General features: G+C 37.9%; 1 protein-coding gene across 1 annotated transcript in view; it reads right to left on the reverse strand.

Annotated features, from left to right (window-relative positions):
• The window catches only part of FOCAD (focadhesin), a 272,571-nt gene that overhangs the window by 21,852 nt on the left and 223,102 nt on the right, over nucleotides 1-27,617 (reverse strand). The window contains exons 29-35 of the mRNA XM_033123525.1: nucleotides 22,561-22,708; nucleotides 20,567-20,686; nucleotides 18,964-19,086; nucleotides 18,424-18,501; nucleotides 17,689-17,760; nucleotides 16,245-16,347; nucleotides 14,263-14,343 (exon numbers count right to left, since the gene is read on the reverse strand). Coding sequence (XP_032979416.1) covers nucleotides 14,263-14,343; nucleotides 16,245-16,347; nucleotides 17,689-17,760; nucleotides 18,424-18,501; nucleotides 18,964-19,086; nucleotides 20,567-20,686; nucleotides 22,561-22,708 — 725 coding nt within the window. The remainder of the gene's footprint in view (nucleotides 1-14,262; nucleotides 14,344-16,244; nucleotides 16,348-17,688; nucleotides 17,761-18,423; nucleotides 18,502-18,963; nucleotides 19,087-20,566; nucleotides 20,687-22,560; nucleotides 22,709-27,617) is intronic.

Raw genomic sequence — 27,617 nt, forward strand, 5'->3', positions numbered from 1 at the left:
TTACTGTGGTCTGCTTTATGGTACTTTACAGATAGTGTGTTTTCATCAACACTGAGGCAGGACTTTTCACCAGGAAAAAGATTACGACTTGCTGAAGGTTTCGATGATATTAGCATTTTTTAAGAAATAAAGTTCTTTTTAATTAAGGTATGTACTTTTTTTTTAAATAATGCTGTCACACACTTTATGGACTACAGCATAGTGTAAACATAACTTTTATATGCACTGGGAGACCAAAAAATTCCTGTGACTTGCTTTCCCGCGATATTTGCTTTACTGTGATGGTCTGGAACTGAACCTACAATATCTCCAAGGCATGTCAGTACAGGGAGTCATAGCTTACCAGAGCAGAGACGGATGAGCAGAAAACACTGCAGGAACCAGTGCTGGGGAGGAAAACCTAAACTGTAATTGAGGAAATGCTGAAGGCTCTGTGTGGACAACTCTTACGCGCCCACGAATTTGATAACCTAAATGAAATGGGCCAATTCTTTGAAAGATATAGTCTGTCAAAGCTCACACAAGAAGAAACATATAATCTGCATAGTCCTATATCGATTTAAAAATTGAGTCGATAATTAATAACCCTCTAAAACAGAAAGCACTATACCCAGATGGGTTCACTGGGAAATTCTCCCAAATATTTCAGGAAGAAATTGTACCAATTTTCCATAATCTCTTTCAGAAGACATAAGCAGAGGGAATATTTCATAGCTCATTCTACAAGGTCAGCATTACCCTAATACCAAAAACCAGACAAAGATATAACAAGAAAACTATAAACCAGTATCTCTCATGAACAGACACAAAAATCCTCAACAAAATTAGCATACCAAATCCAATAATGTATAAAAAGAATTACACACCATGATCAAGTGGGATTTATCCCAGGTATGCAAGGCTGGTTCAACATCTGAAAATCAATTAATGCAATCCATCACATCAGTAGACTAAAGAAAAAAAAATCACATGAACATGTCAACAGATACAGAAAAAGCATTTAACAAAGTCCAACACACATTCATGATAAAAAAAAATTTTTTCAGTAAACTAGAAATAGAGAGGAACTTCCTCAACTTGATAAAGAACACCTACAAAAAAACAACAGCTAACATCACACTTAATGGTAAGAAATTAGAAGCTTTCTCACTAAGATCAGGAACAAGGCAAGGATGTCTCCACTCACTACTCCTTTTCAATATTATAATGGAAGTTTTAGCTTATAAAATAGGACAAGAAAAGGAAATAAAAGGTATATTGATCGGGAAGGAAGATGAAATTAACTGAAATGAAATGAAAATGGAGGTATTTCTACTGACCTTACAGAAATAAAAAGGACTATAAAAGAAAACTAGGAAATATTGTATGCCAACTAGTTAGATAATTGAGATAAAATGAGCAAACTCCTAGAAGCACACAAATCACCTAAACTGACTCAAGAATAAATAGAAAGTATAAACAGACCTATAACAAATCAAGAGATTGAATCAGTAAAAAAAACCTCCCAACCAAAAAAAGCCCAACACCAGATGGTTTCACTGGTAAATTCTACCAAACACTTAAAGAAGAATTGACACCAATACTTCTGAATTTCTTCCAAAAAAAAAAAAAAATGAGAAGAGGAAGGAATACTTCTTAACTCATTCTGTGAGACTAGCATTATCGTGATACCAAAGCCAGACAAAGACACCACAATAAAACTACAGACCAATATTGGTTATGAATATAGATGTGAAAAATTTCAACAAAATACTGGTAAAATGAATCCAATGACATATTAAAAGGATTATACATGATGAGCATGCAGGATTTATTCTAGGAGTGCAAGTGTCATTCAATATAAGAAAGTCAATCAATGAAATATACCACCTTAATAGAATGAAGGGAGAACATGATCATCTCAATTTACACAGAAAGCTTTTGATAAAATCCAGTACCCTTTTATGATAAAAAAAAAGTCAGAAAATTATGAATAGAATGGAATTATCTTAACACGATAAAGGACACTTGTGAAAAACTCACAGTGAACATCACACTCAATGGTGAAAGACGGAAAGCTTTCCCTCTACACTCAGGAACAAGATGAGGACGTCCACTTTCACCACTTTGTATTGGATGTTCTAGCCAGAGCCGTTAGGCAAGAAAAAATATATATCCAGATTGGAAAGGAAGCAGTAAAACTATCTCATTAACAGATGACATGAACCTATACATAGAAAAACAGAATCAGTCAAGTTGCAGGGTATAAGATCAACATACAAAAACTGTATTTCTATATCCGAGCAATGAATAATCTGAAAAGAAAATTATGAGACAATGCCACTTGCAACAGTACTCATAGACACAGACAATAGTTTAGTGGTTCCCAGAGGGTAGGAGGGGAGGGGGATAGTACATGAGAGTAAACGGGGTCAAATATATGGTGATGGCAGGAGAACTGACTCTGGGTGGTGAACACACAATGGGATTTATAGATGATGTAATACAGAATTGTACACTTGAAACCTATGTAATTTTACTACCCATTCTCACCCCAATAAATTTTAATAAAAAAAAAATTAATCAAGGTGAAGGACACATACAGTGAAAAGTACAAAATATTGCTGAAAGAAATTAAAGAACATGCAAATAAATGGAAAGACATCTTGTGTTTATGGATTGGAAATACTGTTAAGATGACAATACTACTCAAAGCTGTCTACAGGTTCAACACAATCCCTATCAAAATTCCAACAGCCTTTTTTTTATTCCCTTCAGAAATGGAAAGGCTTATTCTCAAATTTATATAGAATTGCAAGGAGCCCCTAATAGCCAAAACAGTCTTGAAAAAGAAAAATATGAAGGACTCAGACATACCAATTTCAAGATTTACTACAGAGCTACAGTAATCAAAACAGTGTGATACTGGCAAATATAAGGACAGACATCTAAACAAAAGGACTAGAATTGAGAGGCCAGAAATAAACCCATACTTTATGGTCAATTAACTTTTGACAAAGGTGCTAAGACTATCCAATGGGGTAAAGAACCATCTCAACAAATGGTGCTGGGACAGTAAGACATCCATATGCATAAATAAAGTTGGATCCCTCCCTAATACCATTTACAAAAATTAACTTAAAATGGATCAATAACCTAAATACAATAATTAAACCATAAAACTCTGAAGAAAACATAGGAGTAAATCTTCATGATCTTTGATTTGGCAATGGACTTTTTAGATAGGACACCAAAAACATAAGCAGCAAAAGGAAAAATAGGTAAACTGGACTTTGTCAAAGCTAAAAACTTGTGCATGAAAGGATATTATCAAAAAACTGAGGGTTGCTAGATGGGCGGGAGGGGTGGGGGGTGGGGGGGAGGGTGAGGGGATTGGAGGGCAGTCGGTGACCACAGGATGGCCACGGGGTTTGAAAATTAATCTGGGGAACGTAATTTGGTGGTTACCAGAGCGTAAGGGGGTTGGGGGGGGGGGATGAGGGTGAGGGGGATCAAATGTATGGTGATGGAAGGGGAGCTGACTCTGGGTGGTGAACACACAGTGTGACTTATGGATGATGTGATACAGAATTGCACACCTGAAATCTATGTAATTATACTAACAATTGTCACCCCAATAAATTAAAAATAAATTTAAAAAAAAAAAAAGTGAAAAGACAACCTATGGAATGCAAGAAAATATTTGCAAATTGTATAACTGATAAGGGTCCAGAATATACAAAGAAGTCTTACAACTCAACAATAAAAAGTCTAATTTTTAAACATGATCAAAGGACTTGAATAAATGATTCTCCAAAGACGATATACTACAAATGGCTAATAAGTACTTGAAAAGATGGTCAACATCACTGGTCATTAGGAAAATGAATATCAAAACCAAATAATATCACTTCACACTCAATAGGATGGCAATAATAATAATAATAATAATAATAATAATAGAAAAAATAAGTGTTGGCTTGTTCTCTACAAGGATGTGGAGAAACTGGAGCCCTCATATGTTGCTGGTAGGAATAAAAAATGGCACAACCACTGTGGAAAAATAGTTTGGCAGCTCCTCAAAAATGACACAGAATTTATATATTATCCAGTAATTCCACCATTCCTAGATATAAACCCCAAAGAACTGAAAACAAGAGTTCAAACAAAAACTGGTACACAAATTTTCATAGCAGGACCACTCATAATAGTGAAAAAAGTAGAAACAACCTAAATGTCCATCAACTGACCGTCAACCGACGAATGGATAAATAAAATGGAATACAATAGAATACTATTTGGCCATAAAAAGGAATGAAATACTGATACATGCTACAATATGGATGAACCTTGAAAACATTATGCTAAGTGAAAGAAGGTATTCACAAAAGGCCATACAGTGTATGATTCCACTTAAATTAAATGTATAAAACAGGCAAATCCACAGAAATAGAAAGCAGATTATTGGTTGCTAGGGGCAGGGAACAATAGGGGATGGGGAGCAAATGCTCAACGGGTGCAAGGTTTTCTTTCTTTTGGGGCGATGAAAATGTTATGGAACTAAATAGTGATGGTTGTACCACACTGTGAATGTAGTAAATGTAGTAAATGCCACTGAATTGTACACTTTAAAGTGGATAAAATGGTAAACTTTACATAATGTGTGCTTTACTACATACAAACAAAGAAGCACAAGAGGCATAGAAAGGGAGGAAGCAGTCACTGGAGAGAGAAGCAGAATCCATGACAGAAACTGGTACTACGCAGGCCCTGAAAGATAGAGGGAAAGAGACAGAACATCATCGTTGCCTGGTATCTTTGCTCCTGGTACTCTTGAGGGCTGGGGGCTCTTAGCTTTCTGGGAAAGCTAGGAATCCTTGCAATAAAAATCTTTACTTTTGAGTCAGTTGAAGTGAGTTACTGCTTTCTGTAATAAAAAGCACTCGAACATAATTGCCATCTAGTTATTGTCTCCACTATGCCACGTGAACTGCACTTGCTAAGATTTCTAATTGCTACCTAAAGGCCAAATTCAAGGACATATTTTTTCAATCTTTCTTTCCAGACTTTTCCATCTAAAACTGGCCTCATTCTTGAAATAAATGCTTCCCTAAACTTCCTTATTGTTCCTCAGCTGAGTCTTGCTGCCTGAGCTCATTCACTCCCACAGTTTCAGGTACAACTTGAATATGCTGATAACTAGTAAATCCATACTTCTAACCCAGGCCTTTTTCTGACATTTTAGACTTGTATTTCCAACTGGAGCATGTTTTCTTAGGCTAGCCACCAATGACCCGACCTCCTTACCTTTGCCCCTGCCAACTTGGGAAGGTAAAACTAGTGTGCGCCTTCCCCCCCAACGCATTGCTTTTTGAAAATGTTAAAAGCTCAACACACTTGCCATTTGTCTATGCTGTGCCATCAGTAACTGAAGCTATATTTCTAGTGTGCCTTGAGACATACTACTACAAGTGCAGAAAATATTATCAGGGAGTCAACCACTGCTAGTACAAGGAGAAGAATTGCTGACAAAAAAAAGTAAATATCTTCATAAACACATTTCATTCATTCATTCAACCATCAATTGAGTAGCTATTAGGTACCAGGCACTGTTCTAAACAGTGGCGTTGCTGTTGAACAAGACAGAATAGGTCTCCTTCCATCACTATATATTTGATCCCCCTTACCCTCATCTCCCACCCCCCCACCCTCCTTACCCTCTGGTAACCACTAAACTATTGTCTGTGTCTATGAGTTTTTGTTTCTCATTTGTTTGTCTTGTTCTTTTGTTGTTTTTGGTTCATATACCACATATCAGTGAAATCATATGGTTCTCTGCTTTTTCTGTATGACTTATTTCGCTTAGCATTATATTCTCAAGATCTATCCATGACTCTGGGTGGTGAACACAGAATGGGAATTTATAGATGATGTAATACAGAATTGTACACCTGAAATCTATGTAACTTTACTAACAATTGTCACCCCAATAAACTTTAATTAAAAAAAAAAAAGAACTTTTCACCTAAAAAAAAAAAAAGACAGAATAGGTGACTACGCTCATGGAGCTGATATTCTAGTGAGAGGACAGACAAGGACAAATCAGGTGTGAGAAAAACAAAAACGCAGTGACAGGAATTCACTGGTTGGCTATTCACATAACTACACTGATTACACACATATGGCAACTGTCCCTATACAATGTTGGCTGCACATTGGAGTCTGATTTCATAAACAAAACAAACCAAAATTAAGCTGTGTTTTGGAGGTCCTTTTGGCTCACGATTCATAAAAATGGCATGATGAACTAGCAGACAGTATAGTAAATATCTGTGCATAGAATTACTATTCTCTCCTGTTAAGGACATGAATCCAGTCCTACATTGGAAGTCATTAATTCAAAAACAGATTTCTATCAATTTTTGTTTTTCAGATCAAGTGTTTTCAAAATTACATAAAATTTTATTCCAGGTCCTTCTACAGAATTCACTATAGAAATTTTGCAGTTTCCAGAGCATCTAGGGAATAAAGAAAGACATTCAACTTACCCTCTAAAACCAGGATCCAGTGTGAAATATGACCATTTTCCAAATGCTTTATTGCTTAAACAACGAGCTCTCCCTTGACAGGACAACAGAACTTTCACCAATAACTGCATTTTATTGTACACTATTGATGTGGCTTCTATGCTCTTCAGAATTGATCTGATATACAACCAAGTGTCAGAAACAAGAACTTGTGAAATGGAGCATAGGGTTGAAAATCAAGAAAGTGCTATAACACAATAAATCTTCCACTTTTAAAGGGCAGAGAATCAGTACTGAATAACATAACCAGAATCACAGAAAATTTTCCACTCTACTTGCGGGGAACTAATTCTGACACTAACTGGAATGAAAGGAATGAAGTAAATACTTGGCAGTTCCATGAATTTGGGGGTATGTATGAGAAGAGAGGGAGTCCCAAAGCCTGCGGAGAATGGCATCACAGGGTTCCTTCCCCAGAGATCTGAACACAAGAACCCAAATCTCAGCAATAGGGATGGTCAGCTCCCTCATCACAGTGCTTTGTCTTTCAAACAAGTACCTTAGATAAAAAGGAGATACTGACATGCTTTATAGACAATGGGTATGGAACTGAGAAGACTTAACAGCACTTGTTAACAGGATTCAGATGTTTTAAAATCTAGATACAACGTCGTTTTAAAGCTCTCGTTCAGCTGACAGCCTCAAAGAACCCTGATGTAAGTGGCATATCCGAACATAATGCATTACACCAGGACCCATTAGCACACATACTTTGGCTACACAGCGGATCAGCGCTCAGTGCCACAAGGCACACGTCTAAGCCCTATGGTAACAGTCCGCTCACAAGCAGGCTGCCGGTCAGTGATGCGTGTATTCCCATCACCAGCAGTCACTTGCATAGTGTGTGGCATGTCTTCACTCTCCATCTTCAACGTTGTTTAGAAGCGACTTAGCTCAGAATTATCCATTCATATATATATGCTTAAAGCTGTAGATCAACAAATATTTGAAAACCATTACATGCCAAGTACTCTGCTCTAAGCATATAGGATAAAACACAGATGTTCTTCCTGCTCTTGAGGAAATTATAGTCTAATAGGAAAGACAGATATTAAAGAACCATAAATAATTAAGCAAATAATCACACACAAGTACTATGAAAAACATATAGGAGAGTATCATATAAGAAAGCTAAACTAATCTGGGACCATTGGGGAATCCTCTCTCTTCACCCACTGAGGAGAGAATGTTATAACCAAGATGTTAAAGATGAGTAAGAATTTTCCAAAGTCCTCAGAAAAACACAGGTAGAGATAATTACAGCATGGCATATTTGTGGGGACTAGGAGATACTTAGCCCTTTGACAGAAACTACTCTACGATTATGACAGTCATTGAAAACAGTTGATGATTCTGTCAGTCAGATACTAAGAGTTGGTGGGATGTTTTGTCTTAAGACCAAGTACTTCAACAACAATCAGAGTTATCAGAGCAAAAACACCCCTGGGCCCCTTAGCACCAGGAAGGCTGTCAAGGCTGTCCAGTGGAGATCAGGACCTGAGAGAGAAAGGCAGCTTTAGCAGGGCTGTCGCCCAGTGGGGATAGGAGTTTGATTACATTTAGGGGGACTGAGGAAATGAGCAAATATATTGAGAATAATGGGAGCCAGGTTTCTTACTGTCAGAGAAGAAATTTGCAAATATGAAGAGGGAAAGGTAGAATGAACCCTGTGGTGTTAAATTGGAATTGGAGATATTGGTGTGAACCTGTGGTTTTCAATATATATAGCTAGATATAGAAATAAATATAGACATGAGAGAGACAGGGAGGAGGGCGGGAAGGAGAGGGAGAGAGGGAGAGAGAGAATTTCCTAATTCTGTTTCCTGAAAGGGCCTGGGAGCAGTGATTTTCCCAGTAGCAATGAGATAACTTGTAGCCAGATCTTAGCTTCTAAATAGTATCCTCCTCCCAAAGGAACCTGATCTATCTGGCACTTACAGGACTAAGGATAATACAAGATGAGCCCAGAACACCTTATGCCACAAAGAAAAAAAGTACTCAAAGAGTGATAGGGTCAGATCAAAAGGACACAAGAGCCAACTTAAAGAGGTTCTTACTGATCTAATCTGGAATAATCTGAGGATCAAAATAATGAATCATACTAAGAAAGAAAGAAAAAAGGGTAGGGCGGGGAGAGAAGGAAAGAGAGAGGGAGGAATTCTTCCTTAGAAGAATGCCTACTAAAATATATATAAATTTTACGAATTTTAACAATCACCTTTCGGCCATCATCATAGTAATAGTTAATTCAAGCAAGAAAACATTAATGAATACTAAAACTAATGGGTGAAAGTAGGAGGACCAATGGGATATTCATAAGGTCTCAAAATATCTCCATACATATAAAGTATTGATTGATGATAAAGGAAAAAGAGAAAATTACTAGCAGAGAAAACTGGTGGAGAAACCTGGAAGGTATCACCTAATGCAAGTGATCCTAACTAATGTCACCGTTCACTGGCGTAGGTAGACAAACAACCTGTACCACTTACGGGATGCCCTGAGAAGAGCAGGGCTCTATGTCCCTGATATTCCTGCCAAAGTTGATTGACCTGACTATCCTATGAAGAGCAACAGGCAAACCCAAACAGAAGAATGTTGCACGAAATACATCACTTCTAATCTCAAACATGTGAAAGTCATGAAAGACAAAGAACAACTGAGGAACTGTTCCAGATTGAAGGAGATTGAAAAGATATGATAAATACTGTGTTCCCCTGAAAATAAGACCTAGCTGGACAATCAGCATTAATGCATCTTTTGGAGCAAAAATTAATGTAAGACCAGGTCTTATATTATATAAGACCCTGTCTTATAGTAAAATAAGAACCGGTCTTATATAATATCATATTATATAAGGCCAGTCTTATATTATAGTAAAATAAGACCAGGTCTTCTATTAATTTTTGCTCCAAAAACACGTTAGAGCTGATGGTCTAGCTAGGTTTTATTTTTGGGGAACCACGGTAAGTACAGCGTGACAGGATTAAATTTTTCCTGCTAAAGACACCATTTGGACTGTCAGTGCAACGTGAATAGGGTCTCCGGGTGAAAGGAATACCGGAGTTCTCTGGCTGTTTCACTGTTTTGTAAGATTGAAATTATTTCAAAATAAAAAGTAAAAGAAAAAAAGGTGTATATTTTTTAAAAAGTAACTGTCTAAAGTTTAATTAAAAGAAACAAACAACATTTTGAATAGGGTAAATACATACAAAAATGTTCATTCCTTCTGGCAACAAAATGCAAGTTAAAGCCGTCTTAAGGTAATCATTTTATACCTGCCTGGTTTTCACTGTAGTCATTTGTATGTTGACTACATGGGATACATGGACTATATATATATATACCTGTATATAGGTATATGGGATAGTCAGGTCAATCATCTTGTATGTAGCCATCTATATGTTGGCCAACATATCTATATGTTTGTAATATGATAACTAGAAAGGGATTATTCCTTATTTTGCTTTCTAAGTCCTGTTACATAAAGTGACTCATAAACTCATAATCCTCACAAAAACTCTATAAAGAAGATGCCATTATTTTCTCCACTTTACAGAAGCAATTGAGGCTTAGCGACTTGAGCAGCTTGCCTGAAGTTACAAAGCCGGCAAGTGGTAGAAGTGGGGCATGATCCAGGCAGTCTGACCCCCATGCTTTGAACCTCTACAGTCTACTGCTTTGTACATTCATACATGGCTGAAGGAATAATATTTGGTACAATCCTTCTGAAGAGCAATGAGGCCATGCCATCCTACAGTCACCAAATCCTCACTCTTCTTGCCCATTAATAAACTGCTGAGAATTTATCCTAAGGAAAGGTACATGCAGAAGGGAGCTACATATATAAAGATGTTCTCTGTAACAGAAATATAAAAAATGACCAACAGGGAAATGGTTAAGTTAATTATGATTAACTTGATGGAATAGTTTATAGTCATTTAAAAATGATAATTGTGAAGATGTATGGAAATTAGGTAAATGTTTATAACATAATATTAAGTTAAAAATACAAAGTATATGTATACTTGGAAATATGTAAAAATGGTGTGTGCATAAAAGCTATAGTAGTTGCTAGAGAGTTTTGGGATAATTGGTGGTTTTTTTCGTTTCATGCATTTTCATGGTGTTTACAACAAAAAATAGAAATCAAGCACCCCAAAAACATATTAAGAAATATCTAGAAAGTGATGCAAGGATTCTTTTCATACTTTCCCCCCAGAGCCTCCTTTTGGAGGAGATGGCTGGTACTTATGTCCATTTATATGGAAACGTGTCCAATTTCTAAAAATCAGGCAACAAAATCATATAAATTTTATGACTCAGCATAATGCACACACATCTAGAAGGACATGTATTGGAGTATCTATTGTGGCTATCTCTTAGTTGGTGAGATTATAGGAGATTCTTTTTTCTTTATACCATTTTTAAACTTAATACTATACACGTGCATCCATTTAGAATAATATTTTTAAAAGAACTGTATAAGTAAATTATCACTAATTAAAATACTTTAAAATAATACAATCTTGGCAACTGATTACATAATTTCATGAGAAAAATAGGACAGTTTTCTCATATTCTTTATTCTACACAGAGAATTCACTAATTCTGCTCCTCTGGCTAGAGGTGTCAACAATTATATCTCATATTAAGAGTCTAAAAAAAAATTGAGAATACCTATCTATAGTTTATGTACAATCCAATTCTTATATACACAGATCACTGACCAATGAATTCATATCAAGAAAAATACCGTTCAGAATGACTTTATTACAAGGATTTAAATATACTTTCCTCAAGTAATACTTCTTACTGTGAACTTTAAAGCCTAACAGAAAAATACAAGCTTAAAAAATTAGTCACATTCCCCAGCAACAGAATAAGAAAAATAATCTTAAGTTGTTACATAGAAATATCTAATGTTGACATAAAAAAGAAATGATTCCTTTTATTAAGTACTTCTAATATATTTCAAATGTTTCATAAAGAGGTAGATAAAATCTTCATGAAATCTGAATATGTTATGAGGTTGAGGTAAAAAAAGATCAGAAGTCAGAAAATAAGAAAAAAATAAATAGAAAAGAAGCAAAAGAGTCAAATATTAAAGGCCCTCAAAGGGAAAAATAATTCCATGAAGGAGGAATTAGATTATGAGCCAATTTTAAGCCTAGCATAGTCAATGTCCATAGGAGTATATAATGACAAAGGTTAAGGAATAATACATCTGCTAGAAGAAGGCCAAGACTATTAGGGAACAGAGAATGTTATAGGGTACAGCAAAAAAGTTACATTCAAAGCTATTAATTGAAGTCTTTAAAAGCTAGAAGGAATTTCATTGATTTGGTATGGTTTTACAATGTAGACCTGCTATGAACATGTAGGATGCTATGATCATCTCATCTATTCTATCACATGAATATTAAAGTGAGAAAAGCCCTAAGCATTAGAAAGCAGACGAATATATTTGCTATCACAAATTTGATTGGCTACAATTGAGATCATGATGCCCAATCTTCTCCTGGCATTAAGTGTGGCTAAGGGATAACTCATCACAGTTTTCTTCCCCCTATGAGTTATTAAATAGCACGCAGAGGCAATGAAGCCATGCTCTCCCTAAAATCTGCTCTCTTCTGCCTATGCCAAGCGTGATTTTTATTCTCTAAAGCCATTTCTTCCTCAAAAGAGCTCGCCAAAGTTGTCATCCTTCCTATCAGCAGCCCCACTGGGCTCTGGTGAGTGACATCCAGACATTTAAACTCAAAAGCTGCTTCAGAAGGGAGTTATTAAAATTCAAATGAGCTGGGCATATTGAAGAAGAAAACACTCGTTTGCATGCACACCTCCGCATTTGGCCATCCCATGTAGCCCCATAGAGCAGGGTCTGGTTTTGTTTTTGTAAATGGGCTTTCGAGGCGGAGGTCAGCCTCCCACGGCCCCCACTCCTCTGGGGTCATCATTAGTAATGTGTAAGGCTGAATAGATTTCCCTCTGAATCTAGTCAGCAAACCTGACAAGAAGGCAGACCTCTCCCACAACCTGAAAATACTAAACATCTGATTGGTAATATGGCAGTTTTTAATACTTCATTCATCTGTTCTAAAATAGCTTGCAGCAAGATTGCATATAACGTCACTGGCGCCAGTTCTACCTGATTTTTCAGTTTTCGAGCAGAATATTGCCTGTCGTGCCATAACTGCGTAATCATAAAAAAGTTACATTTAATTAAAATTTTCCCACAGGATTCAGAGAAAATTTCTGCCAAGAAATATGGATCTGGGGAGCCAAATGTCATTTTATTCACTAGAAAAGAGTTTATCTTTCATTTGACCTTAAGAATTTTTATTTTATTTATTATGGAAATTATCTCACATTATCATCATTTAAAAATTCTAAAAGATATCAGTGAGCAAACTCATAAAAAAAATTGGCGAAAATATATATTCCTAGAATTATTCAGGCCATGGAAATTTTAGATGCTCCTTTAGTAAGAATTCAATTTTTTTACAATGAAGACATTATGATATTTTTTAAATAGACTTAATTTAAGGCACTATAAACAATTAACTCCATGTTATGATTAATATATGACATGTTTATAGATAAATATATTATGTACAACAATGACATAACCTTGTATCAGTTTGCACTGAGGATATATAATATCCTAGGATAATAGCACAATTTCTAGAACTCCCGAAACTAAAGGAATTCACATCCAAGCAATGAGAGTAGTTTATAATCTGGAAGCTCCCGGGATTATTATACCCAGTGGGAAATTAGACCACGTGAACTTTAATGTCTCTTTCAATTGTAAGATTTTATTCTTCCACAACCTTCACTAATCAAATTTCCTTCCTCCAGATTTTTTCATTTTAATTTGCTTAAAAACATTTTTTTCCCCTGATATTGGTATGGTCCTGTAATACAGGCACTGGTTTTGCCCAGACTGACCTAACCAGCCCAAGGAAGAATGAAACTAGCAAATATCCGTGAACGCTTATTACATGAATGAAACTGGTTCCTGAGCTGTGACATGTTCAGTTCTAATCCGTCTTTTCGTCACAGCACTGCACAGTATATATGTATCATTAAAGATATTTAATTAATAACTGATAGGGCATTCTTCCGGCTCTAGTTAAAACGAAAGGCACCCAATCTCTGTCTTCAGGTTGCTTGTGCTCTAGTGTGGGTCACAGCAACACAGAATCACAAAGGGACAAATGTTTGCAGAGAAACAGAACATAAGCTAAAACTAAGACCTGGAGCCCGTGATTCCAACAACATAGTCATCATACAAGGCTCAGGGAGAAGACCTATGCCCAGGTCAGGTCCTGAAATACAAACTGCTCCCAGGTGTGTTTTCTCTTTTTCAGTCACACTCACTTGAAATTAACAAGAAAAGTAATGTGCGCTTACAGTTTTGAAATAACCAAATGGAAGATTAAGGTCTTCACAGGGGCTGCCCCCGGCCCCAAGGTCAGATACAGTGATTCCAAGAGACTACACAGTGTGTATGTTTATGTAGCACTTACTGAAGTTGGCCTCTGGTCATCTCTATTGCAAAGGTCTAGCAGAAGAAAATATTCACCCTTTCAGATTTGTACTGTTTAATTCTACAGAAGCAAGCTGAAGGCACACAAATTTTCTTAACTTGTAGAAAGAATAATAAAATTCAAGAAATATGTTTACTTGCCTTTTTTCCCTCCTGTAATGAAGAAGCCAATGGCTGCTCTAATAAAACTGCTTTCAGGCAAATAGCTATAGTCAGGGGGAACTGTGGAGACAGAAAATGATCCGATTAACCAGTGAACTTGGCAGGACTAATGAAGGCAAGATAATGATCTCATGCTACCACATCAACCTAGAGACAAAAGCGGAGATGTTTATGCCATTAATCTCAGCACAATATTCTGTGGCCACACTTTTTCTATTAGATTAAGTGCCCTGAAGTAATCGCTTAGGCTGTGCAAGTGACCTAAAATGGTGGTAACCAAGAGGCTGAAAAACCACAGAGGACGAAAATTTTACTGAAGTGGTTCAAAAAAAATCCTTTCCACATTGTAGCATCATTGAGCCCCAATCCTGTGACCTCCTTAGTAGCAGCCAGGACTCTGCTCGGCTTTCAGGCTGAGACCACCATTCGAGGAGCTTCTTCAGAACATCTTGAGTCAGATATATCTGAACTATGGAAACACAATAATCAGTATTCATAGCAGACCGTCTCTTACTTCATATGGCAGAGTCCCCTGAGTGACCAACATGTACAAATAATCAGATTTAGCTGACCTGGAACAGTGAAGCAGCGACATTTATGTTAGTTGAGTACTGGGAGTTTCCTAGATTCTTTTCCTCCCAGTCCCCCATAATTGCTTCTTGAGCTGGTTTTTACTGCAATAAAAGGCTCAATAGGAAAATCCCATCAGAAACAAGTAGCTGTACTTTTCCAGACATATAATCATTTTGTTCTGAAAAACCCGGGTGCAGGATGATTCACTATGACCGGACTCGCGTATATGTAACCCATAACACAACAATCAAAAGGCCTATGTGACAAAGCAAAAGCCTGACATAAACATGTTACTTCACCAGGACACTAGGAGAGCACTGACCTTCAAAACTGTTAGGTTGGTGCAAAAGTAATGGCGGTTTTTGCAATTATTTTTAACCTTTTAAACTGCAATTACTTTTGCACCAACCTAATAGCATTACAGAGGGTTTCCAATAGTAACTAAGCTTTTTTTTTTTCTTCTCATTTTAATATGACAGTGTCCAGCTGTCTAAGGTTCGTTATGCTGGGATGTTGTGGAATAATATCCTAGTTCTGCAGCTAAGGAGTGATTGGAAGTGAGGGAGGCAGTCATCATAGAGGTCAGTGCTCATCGCGATGCTGCCCATAGACTACCTGTCGGGGGACATGTGAAATTAGGTTTCAATGAGGACTCTTTGGTATCTAGACCTCTCTGGTCTGGGTCCAAGAAAGCCAGTGGGTCAAAATTCTATAAACAGAAAGGAGCAGATATAGGTCCAGATGCCTCCCCAGAAAAATCTCCACGTACAAACAGAAGCATGTGGGAACTGCAAATATTTCTTATTGCTTTTTTTAAAAAGCTGCCAACAGAAAAAGCTTTGTTATATCGAGATCTAGGATTTCAGTTCCAAGGCCCAGGAGATGCACAACTCTAATGTATTTACCCTATTATTTCGTCCAAAGCAGGAGCCAGAAGAACTCCAGCCATATATGAAGAGACTTCTAATGAACTACGAGTAGTATACAAGCTATTGATTCCGTCTAGCAAAATAAAAAGAACTCGGGTCCAAGCTTCCAGGACGTGGTTCCTTTTTTTCTGGATTTGTCACTAAACTAACTCTGTATGTAAGTTATGTAATCATTCCGATCGTCAAGTTCTTCATCTGTAAAATATGGGGTTAGACTCAATGTCTAAACTGTTCTCTAAGGAGGCAGGGAGGAAGAGTGAAAAGAGCATGGGCTTTGGAGGCCGATAGATCTGAATTCAAACTTCGTGTCCACCACTGACTGCCACACGACCATGTGAGGTGAGGAAGACTTTCCACAGCCCGTTTCCTCTGAGGTATAATTAGGGATGGTGAGACCCGTTACTTAGGGCTGCCGTGAAGATGAATGCTCTTAACAATGTCCTATGGCTCTAATCTTACCAGAGGTTCTCCTTTGATTTGAGGACAGAGTAGACAGATGAAGATGTCCTAGAAGCCAGATTGCATTGGACTGAAGGCCAATCATCCCAGACACACTGATGACCTATGGATGAAAATGGAACAGTTCAGTGACAGGGCAAGATCCAAACTCCATTCAGGAAAAGGCCACTCACAGAAAATCACAAATCTTTTATGAGGTGGCGGCTTGTCTGATAATGAAAAGTTCTATAACAAGAGGTAATATCACCTGTAGAGTATACCAAACCTGGGACACACAGGCGCTCAACAAGCGCTGCTGAATGAATGAATGGATGAATGAATAGATGAATCAATCAATCAATCAATTAATGATGACAGAAGAAGGTACTAGTACTTGTCTCACGTTATAATGAGTTACATTAGTCTCAAAGGAATTTTCAAAAAATGGAAAAAGAAAATCCGAAAAGTAAAAAGAGGTGATAGTTTCTTAAGATTAAAATACCTCTAAAAATGGGAGTATTACTTTGTTCCTGTCTTTAAATGTTTTATTACTGTTTTATCATTCATAATAAATATTTTAAAGCTAATTTAAATTATAGATTTTTTCTCCCAAGTTATAACAACTTAAGTCTCAGACGACTTCTTTTTTTTGAATATGAATATTCATACACGCAAAAGAAAGTTTCTTTTGTTCAGAGATTTATGTTTGCTTTTAAAAGCATGAATTACTAAAACTTCTTTATGTTGTAGGTATTATACTCACCTATATGTTACAAGGATGAAAACAAGTATGCTAAGTAAAAAGAGCAGGCTATAAGGGTGTATATACACTAAGAATACCAACTATGCAAAGAAAGCACATACGCTTGAAAAAGAAACATGACCAAATATTAGAAGCAGTTGCTTTGGGGTGGGAGGACCATCAGTGGTAGTTTTTTCAGCTCCTTTCACTCTATACTGTCAAATATTATGCAATGAACATAATAATTTTTTAAAAATTAAAAACCTTTATGTATAAAATCATTTCTCAGCAGATAAATCTGATTATTCTTTAGCCAAGGATAACGCTGACAATTAGTTACACAAATACTTGTAACAGTGACATCTGAACTAGTGCCACTTGACCTTTCTACTTAGATACCTGTCCTGCCCTCTGATCACTTTTTCTTTTTCCCTGTCCTGAGGGCGTGACATTCCTTGAAGGATCAGGTTTTAAATTTTAAGGGAAACCAATGCCAACTTAAGTTAACTCAAAAATGCCAGCTTTCTTTTTTTCCAGAGGCAGGGCGTGTTTATCAGCGAATGTAGGGCCAGAAACCACTTTCAAATGCACCTTGACTTCACCATGAATAACCAAAGATTTCCTCGTTTTCTAAGGAAAACAGTTTGTTTCACGAAAGAGAAAAAAGATAACAAAGGGGAGTACCTATTTTCCTACCCAAGGGTTTTAAATTCCTCTTCTCACCTGAGTTACGGTTCTAATGACTTCATTAAGTCTGGCTTGAAAATGAGAGGTCTGGATGGCTTCGGACTTCAGCTGGAAGAACAAGGAGAAATATCCAACCCAACATCCCAGAAAAGTAAATAATGACATTCCTAGTGTCTGAGCTATCATACTCTAAGCTATGGAATAATTTATCATTATGGCCTGCTATTTCAACAACAAAAGCTATGAGCTCCTGGAGAGCAGCGCCCATCCATTATTTATCATTGATTTTCTAGCACCAGTTGAGAGTGGCAGGTAGCAGTCACTTAATAAACCCTTACCATATAAACAAAGGAATTCCTTAGAATTACTTATAAATTTACACTGACAGATGTCCACTGTGGAAAACATTTTAAAGTGAAATAATAATTACATAGACAGAAACTTAAACATTACACATGAAAAATGGAGTTTCTTATGAGTGACTTGAAATGTTTTATGATTCAATCACGTTTCTCAGGAACTTTCTAGAAAGTACGTAAATTGATTACGTTTAATCCCTACAAACCAAATAAAATAAGGAACAAATCTCGATATGGAAAGAATTCTCGGCAAATAACAATTTTCCGTACATCAAGTCACTGAAAACCCAGTATAACCATTACCATGAGCATATATTCCTCTGTCCTTAGCACACTGAGATATTGGGTATTCTTTTGCTGTGGCTATGTACACATTTAGATCCCCCCACCCCCCCCCCTTTTTTTTTTTTACCTGCATTACATTCCCTTCGGAGCCTACCAAGGCCACCATGCCATGAAGGGCTGCCAAGCAAAGCATTGTGGGAGTGCCCTGAAAACAAAGCATCAGAGTATGTCAATAGGGAAAGAGTCCTTGGGTTTCAATTCTATAAAACTTATTACATCATAGAGAAATAAACAGTCAAAATGGTACTAAATTTGTAGGGTCACCATAACCTGTACCATTGAACTAAAAATGGCCTCAGACTTGAATAAATTAATAGGTTATTATAGTTGTTAGATCATAGGTGGCTTCTTGTTTTTCTATTTTTCAAAACCACAGAGCTGTTTTAAAATTAAAACACTAACCAAATAGCCAATTAAAAAAAATTATAATAGTTGACACATATATCATTTACAAGGGATGAAAAGTACGTTTCTCTTTCATTTGAAATTGACTATTCTTTTATTGTTAAGCTACAGACTTTCGCAGCACGTATAAATGGTCTAGTTTAGTAGCCCCTTTTACCCTTTATAAAAAAATGTAAAATAACATGCAAGATGTGACCTCTACCTCTGCTAGAACAATTCTGATCCAGGCAGGGAGCAATGTGTTGCCCAAGTCTTCAGCTTTTCCATGTCCACACACAGACAAACCATGAACTATGTTTCCTAACGCCAAGGCAAAACCTGAAGTCTGTTACAAATAAACAAAAACAAGGAGTAAGGAAAAAGAAGAAGAATGGCATAGATCAGGAATGTTTACATATAGCAACAGAAGCACTTCTAGGGGCTCCTTTTCCTACTGACAAGTTCTTTTGCCATCCGAAAATCGGAGATTTCCTGATTTTTAAAATCTAGACTTTGGCTTACAACAGAAACTACAGTCTAATTGAATTCTAGGATTCAAGTCTAATTGCAAGTCTAATTGCAAGGGATTCAGCTGCTGTGAGTGGTTTATTTGAGAAAAATAACACTGCACTATTGAGCAGCTTGGCTCAAATGATCCAAATTCTGAGAGGGAGAAAGTATGAAAGTAGATCACACGAGTTCAGTCAACTCCCAAACAAGAAGAGAACATGTCCCATAATGAGCACTGTATATGTGAATTTCTACATTTTGGTGTTGCAAAACCTACTACAAATGAGCAGGCATATAACTATGAAATAATAACAATACCATACAATATAAGCTTAAAAACCAGTGAATCCTGAAATAATCCACTATGGCCAGCATTAAGACTTTGGAGAAACCTTAAAAAAACAAAAAGACACCACCACCAATGGGGAAATTCTAGAGCATGTGTTATCAGATAAAACAGTTTTTTTTTTAATTTTTTAAAATTGTGGTAAAATACATATAACATAACCATCTTAACTATTTTTAACTGTGCGGTTCAGTGGCATTATGTACATTATATGGTGCAATCATCACCACCATCCATTTCCAGAATTATTTCCATCTTGCAAAACTGAAACTCTATTTCCATTAAACAATTAACTCCCCATGCCCCCTCCCCCACCAACCTGCCAACCATCATTCTACTTTCTGTCTCTATGCTTTTGACTACTCTAGGTTTCTCATATAAACAGAATCATATACAGGATTTGTCTTTTTGTGATAGCATATTTCACTTAGCGTTATGTTCTCAAGGTTTGTCTCTGTTACAGCTTATGACAGGATCTCCTTTCTTTTTAACATTGAATAATATTTCAGAGGGAATATTTAAGGGTATTTAATTTAGAGGTATTTCAATTTTCCTATACATATTCAGTCAAGGGCAGTGATTCTGTCTTGAATTTGCTGAGGTTTAACCTCATCAGAGACCTTTATGTATTCACATATACACAATTTTATGTCTGTAGCCTGAGATAACTCTTAATTCCTAGCCACATGTTTTAAGACTTTATAAATACAGAGCAATAGTTGGAGAGAGTGAAAAGCCTCTGTAGTCTCTCAGATCAAAAAGAAAGTCTACAGGAGGAGACAGAGGATAAGGAGAGAATAAGACACCTGTGACTGTTGGCTATAGCTGTGAGAGAAGAGAATAGTTAGAAGTTCCTCAGCTCTGGACCTGAAAACTATCCCATTACACTCTAATTCAGAGTAAGTCAAAATTAGGACTTAGCAGCAGCATGAGACCCACAGAGAGAAATAATCAGGGCACACATTCCAACCTGCTGGTTGTTCTCCACCAACAGTCGAAGCTTGTTCATAATATCTTCAGCCTCTGCAGCCTCAATAATTCCAGCACTGAATGCTGATATACATACACAGCTAAGGCTATAGGCAAGGACCTGAGAAGAAAAGACAGCGGGGAAATGTTTCTTCATGAGGGAAAATAAAAGAACACAGTTCAGTTGACACAAATATTCTGTCAAACTCCTCCCCAGGGCAAGGATTGGATTCAAATACACCCACCACAGACCAGGCACCGTTTTGCTGCCTAACTTATTTCCTAACAATGTTGTGAGTTGGGTGTCATTATTACTACTTTATAGATAAGGGTTTTGAGGCTCCTGCATGTATAGATTGCAAGCGACAGAGGTGAGATTCAAATCCATGTCTTTAGACTCTAAACTAAAAAGTTCCCTCATCAACTCAGAACACAGCATCTATCAACAGTAGAAGCAGATATTCATCACAGTGGTGGTTACTCATTGCCACGTGTTCCAATCCAAGGCCAAACAGCAGAGGAAACTGAAAGTGAAACACTGTTACGTTAAGATTCCCTAGTAGCAGTAAGGGAGCGTGAAGGACCACTCTATGGGCTTTAGAGTCAGACAAATCAAACAGAGATAATACTACTTACTTCATAGTGCAGTAGGATAATTTAATAAGTAAATTAATAAACAGACACATTACACATAAAAAAGAAAGCTGGGAATAGAAACAGAATACTCGTGTATGTCCCATATTGACCATTTATTGGCTCAGTAACTTTGAGCAACAATCTATTTGAGCCTCAATTTTTGCAAACCAAAGTTAATCACCCACTTCTCTGCTACAGTGCATTTTCATGATAAGACCCTCCCTTACAAAGATGCTCTTAAGTCAAAGTGGAAATGTTCAACTCCCAGCACTAGTTAATACAGCATGAAAGAAGGAAGAGGTTTCTAAGGTAGAAATTGGACAATAAAACATCAGAGGGGAGAAAAACAAAATGCTCGCTGAAGGCCTTATAAATCAAAACATCAAGGCAGATGGCAAATGAAAACATCGATTATAAAAACCTTGCTTTCATTTATTAATCAACTTGCTCCTCAGTTGCAAAATTTTCTCTATTTGCTTAAAAACAAAATGTAGTACTTAAATGTGCTCTGCACCGCTTTAAAAATGGAAATGTGGTGCATGTCTTAGAACAAAATTTCAACCCTCTGTGCCCCAAAGAAATTCACCGATTCAACAAGCCCCTTTGCTGAAAGCAGAGGAACCGAGCAAGGAAACACAGCAGCCATTATGTACTCATCAATAGCTCGTGGGCAGGCCGGGACAAAGTAGAGTCTGCTCTAATGAGAGGGACAGTCTGGCCAGGCCAAGAGGTCGTCTCCAGCTCTCTCAGAGAAGAGCACAGGAGATTCAGCTTCACCTGCGCCCATCAGACACACATGCCTCTGACATTCCCTCTCAACACGGCCAACACACAGACTGTGTCACATGAACTGCAAGTCTGCATACTTTTGTGCCGTGACAGAAAAAGCCCTTCATTTAATGTGGGAAGAGAAATTGCCTCCATCATTTTTCCTCCTAGCTGGCATTAAAAAAAGCAAATGCCTTTTTGATCTGCAGTTTCTTAAGCTTTTTTCCGGCCATCTTTTAAAGTTACATTTGGCTGGGGCATCATTCTAAAGTCTCCATTTAACCTTCCTCCAGATATGGCAGCTCTTCTTAGAAAGCACCTTCTAGTGTTGCTGACTTAGGTGTTTGCATTCACTGAAGGCTCTTATCTTATTCGCCACATTTCAGTCTACGTTGATTTAAATAGCAGCACCATTTGAAAACTTTATGGTCTAATATAGAGGTTGTTTGCCACTCAGATTTTCTCCTTGTCCCAGTTGACACTGGGGAAGAATCTAATTTCAGGGTTACCAAAATGTGAGAAGTAGAAAATAAGCAGCAACAGGAAAACAAAAGACCGGGAAGGGAAGAAAACTGGAACCTCGTCTCCTACCTCCTGAAATGTTCGGCTCTTGCCCCCACTATCATCGAGGTATGTAGACAGCTTCCGAAGTGATGCTGCCACGTGAACTCGTGACTCCATCTGGCTGCTGTGGCTCATGAGGGACAGAACAAGTCCAACTCCCAATACACAGCCCGTGCTTGGATGCCAAAAAAAAAAAAAATCAGGTGTTAAAATCACAAGCAATCGATGCCATCGCTCCTCACTCATCATAGGAGTTCACAGTGCAATTTGCAGTGAGATGGCTGGATTCTATAATAATTCTGCCACCTGCTCTGCAGGTGTGTCTCATGAGTCACTGCAAGTACACCCACCTGCCCCTCAAAAGGAAAGCTTTATGTCAAAATAGGTATCCGTGGCCCATGCTAGTGCCATGCACCCACTGGAGAAAAACAAATAAAACCAGGAAACAGTTTGACTTGAACTCTATGGTGAGGAGAGAAGGAAGCGCAAAAAGGAGACAAACCAGCTCTGTCTCTGCGCTAAGAGAAATGCTGGGGTCCTCTGTCCTCCCCCCACCCATGTTGAGTGTACTACAATTAACTGTGCAAGGAGAGAGAAGACGAAATTTCAGGCTATGAGCTGACGCCATCTGACTAATAACAGGGCAGATAAATGCAAGGCTGGTTAGGAGGTCCTTCTAAGTGTCTCACGTTTCCTAGTCAACTTCAACGAGTGGAATTTCTTTCTTCAAGAAACTGTGTATTTGTCTGTGCACAATAACATTAATCCTCCTCTCCCCTCTGATGCCCCGGAGAACCACTGGGTCAGAAGAGAAAATGGACAAATGACAGCTTGTCAAAAGTTACCCCATTTGATGTTTCAATTGGAACCTTGGGCTTTGTGCCCCAATTCTCCTGAAAGAATACCTATCCATTTAAAGAAACAAATTGTTCTCCCAGAAAACTTCTAGTTAGTATAAGATAATGCAGCTTTGGAGTGATGTTCTACTTTTTTTTTTTTTTTAAGTTTTTGTCTTCATGGTTGTTTTTCAACTTGAGGGAATGCTGAGTTTTTCAGATAGCATCCTCACTCTGCTTTGGCTTGCCTCTCCTCATCATATCTGCTGCTTAAGAAGACATTCCAGGGCACTTCTCCAACAACATATTTCAATGCCCGTATGTCATTTCGCTCTTATATAGCATCTATCTCTTTGGCTGGCGTCAAGAACTTTCACATCGCTGCACGAATGTGTTAGCTACTTCGCCCAACACCTCTGTGCAAACGGGGCATCCACATCTGATAGGAGACACCCAAAAGGATGGAGAGGTGACAGGATTTGCTCAAGGTCATGCAGAGAGTTTCTAGCAGAGCACAGCCAGAAGATGAGGTTTGTTTTATTCCCAGCCTTCTGTTCCATCTGCCAAACCCCAGGCCCCTCTCAGTGCCCTGCATGGTGCCGTGATGGAATGCCTACGAGAAGGCAACAGAGCTCAAGTGTGTTTTTCTAGGTTCCACCGCCTAATAGTCTGGCATTAGAAAACCCTTTGTAAAGAAGCTACTGCAGTAATAATCCATCATTAGTAAGACAGAAGTGCTGTTACAGCTCACAGGAACTTAACAAGTTCAACTAGCACAATACATTTCCAACCAGTTAAATCGGCATCTAATATCCGAACATTACACGCTTTCGAGACAAAGCACATTTCTGAAAGAGGAGAGGCTGTTCTTCATTAGTATGGACTTAAGTCTTTCTTTTCATTTAGAAGCTACAGGGAAGTTTTTCTGGCTATCTTTCTGGCTATATATTGATGCATATAAAATTTTGACAGAATTAGACCAAAAATACACTTAGACAAAATGTAATTAACACTTGGAAAACACGGACTTTTGCTCCCTCTTTGACTATTTGACTGGTACTTATGCTTAAGATTTCAAATGTTCCTTCCTCAGGGACACCTTCCCTGGCTCAGCAGGGAACATTTTTAGTACTCTCCCATAGCAGCCTGTACTAATTTACTTCACACAATTTTAATTATAAACTCTGATGAGGGTTATTTGGGGGATTGTTTAATTAGCATGCGCTTCCTTCACTAGCGTGCAAGATCCATGAGGGCGGGTACCTTTTCTGTCTTTTCCCTCACTACACTATCTGTGGCACCTAGTATACTGCTGGATGGAGAAGGCATTCAGCCAATGTTTATTGCATGCTGAGGAGCCGATCAAGTGCCGAGTTGCAAGAGAGCCTAAGGTAGAGAGATGACCTACAAAAAGAAAAACAAAAAGCCAAGACCTGATTCTTTTGCTTACTTGGAGGCAAAACTGATGGGTGGTGAAATTCACTGAATATATCATCCAAGATTCAGTCAAAAAAACTCGATTTCTATTTCCTGCCAGACTAATTTCAGAAAAGAGGGTGTAAGGTTCATGTGGAAAGAGGATTCCTTTCAAAGCTCGTTTAAGTAAGTGTTGGGGTTCATCTTTCTTAATAAATAGGCCGGCATCTAAGTCTTGCTTTTGGGGCTATTCTGGGCACAGAAAAATCTCTATCCCCTGGACCGAGGCTCCTCTTTTGCCGTTCCAAGGCATATGGATACAAAGACTTAGAAAAGAGATCCTGGTATGTAGTTAACTTTTCCCTAAATAGTAGCACAGTATAATTATTCTTAGGCAAGGTCACCATTCACTAATGAGGCTACTCATGGCTACCATGGTAATTATTTGATTGTTGTAATATATGAATATATAATCCAACTATATGTGTGTGCCAATATAAATATATTACAGTGTATGCACCTATTGACCTTGTAAATTGTTTCCTTCTACTTTGTCTCATTTTTCCGGCATACACCAAGAAAGTACTTCTAAATCTTTAATCCTGATGGTTCATTCTGATGTCCATTTCTTCCATATTTTAATGTGTTTATATTTTGTCCTAAGTCTTAATGATTCCCCCAAGTGTTTAGTTGAGCATTTCTACACATTTACCTCGTTTTAGCTTCCCTCTGATATGCCTGCCAGCTCTAAACAAAGAATAACTTTGGCAGAGGTAGCTTTCACATCTTTCTGCTCACTGAAAACTAAAAGGAGGGAAGTGGGGAAGCCGGATGGCTCAGTTGGTTAGAGCGCAAGCTCTGAACAACAGGGTTGCTGGTTCGATTCTCACATGGACCAGTGAGCTGAACCCTCCACAACTAGACTGAAGGCAACAAGCTAGGGCTGTGACCCTAGCAAACAAAAATTGAAAACGGCGACTAGACTTGGAGCTTACCTGCGCCCTCTACAACTAGATTGAAGGACAACGACTTGGAGCTGATGGGCCCTGGAGAAACACACTGTCCCCCAATATTCCTCAATTAAAAAAAAAAGGAGTGAAGTGATGGTGTCTCAGACAGATGAAATAAACACGAACACAAATTATAATGTTAGGTATAAAATTGAGGTTTTGTAATTACTAACAAATCTTCTATAAGAATACTGACAAATGATAAAGAGGATTTGAGTTTTAAAATTATATGCCCTAGCTTTTGGCCAGAACCACCATCTTCCAGTAATTCACCAAAATGACCAACACAAAGGGAAACAGGGGAGGCCCTGCTATATGTTCTGTAGGCCTTTTAGAAAACATGGAGTTGTTCCTTTGGCCACATACATGTGGATCTACAAGAAAGGTGACATCGTAGACATCAAGGGGATGGGCACTGTTCAAAAAGGAAAGCCCCACAAATGTCACCATGGCAAACACGGAAGGGTCTACAATGTTACCCAGCATGGGCTTGGCATTGCTGTAAACACACAAGTTAAGGGCAAGATTCTTGCCGAGAGAATTAATGTACGTACTGAACATATTAAACAGTCTAAGAGCCGAGATAGCTTCCTGAAACGTGTGAAGGAAATGATCAGGAAAAGAAGGAAGCCAAAGAGAAAGGTACCCGGGTTCAACGGAAGCATCAGCCTGTCCCACTCAGAGAGCCACACTTTGTGAGAACCAACAGAAAGGAGCCTGAGCTGCTGGCACCCATTCCCTAGGAATTCATGGCACATGTGTAAAAAAGTCAAAGACCTGTGTACTGTTAAAAAAAAAATTATATACTCTATTATGCAATTACTTATTTGGATCTCTTATCCAAGTATATTTCAAGATCACTTGCAAAAGGAAATTCTGAGATTTAAAGGCTATCAAAGTCTAAAATGATAGTGAATGTCCTTCTGTATGCTTAGTGCTAATAAATCACCCTTTGTACATATTTTTAAAAAGTTATGCAATTTGATATGTGCGTTGCTATATCAACTGAGATATTATACAGAAATATCTGTAGAAAAATATACAATTAACCAGAATGAATCTTCAATTCCCTAGGTGACTGTAGGCTCTCCTGCAGATTAAGTACTAGGCCATCTAATAATTAGTTCTAATAACAGTTAACATTCGTATAGTGCTTTGCCCTTTACAAAGTACTCTACAAATGTTACCGTATTTGTAAAAGCTCAATAATAATTAACCAATGCTCAGGGTGGATAGCCTGACGTTAGGGCTGTGAGGATTGCAATGGCACAACAAGTACCACTAGATGGCAGCAAAACGTAGGTGATAGGACCATACACCCTGAGGAGTCCAGGCGCTTGGTTCTCTCAGCAGGGACTTGCCCATTAAATCAAAGAAGCATGGTGAATTTGCTCTGGGTGAATTCTATCACTTGAGGTAGCACGCTCCCAGATCTATTAACTACCTCCTGGTAATGCTTCCACTATTTCACTTGAGGGAGGACTGCCCTAGACCCCTGCAATCGTATTAGACAGGGGAATACTTCATGCCATGAGCCAGGCATTCAGGCCTGAGCCTAGTTAGACTCTGCTGGTCCCCCCAGTGCCACCCATCCTTTTTTTGAATGGTGAATATGACGCTCATGTCAGAAAAATAATAAACTGCATACTGTCAAGTGTCAAATTGTTTTCTTTCTATTTATTTATTTATCTTTAAAAAATATTTATTTAATTGTATTTCACCCATTCCCCTACCGACCTCCCTGCTGGCAATCGTCTGCTTGTTCTCTATACCTGTGGATATGTTTCTGCTTTGTTTTGTTTATTCATTTGTTCTATTTTTT

The sequence above is a fragment of the Rhinolophus ferrumequinum genome, chromosome 12, assembly GCF_004115265.2.
Source record: "Rhinolophus ferrumequinum isolate MPI-CBG mRhiFer1 chromosome 12, mRhiFer1_v1.p, whole genome shotgun sequence".
Taxonomy (NCBI): Eukaryota; Metazoa; Chordata; class Mammalia; order Chiroptera; family Rhinolophidae; genus Rhinolophus; species Rhinolophus ferrumequinum.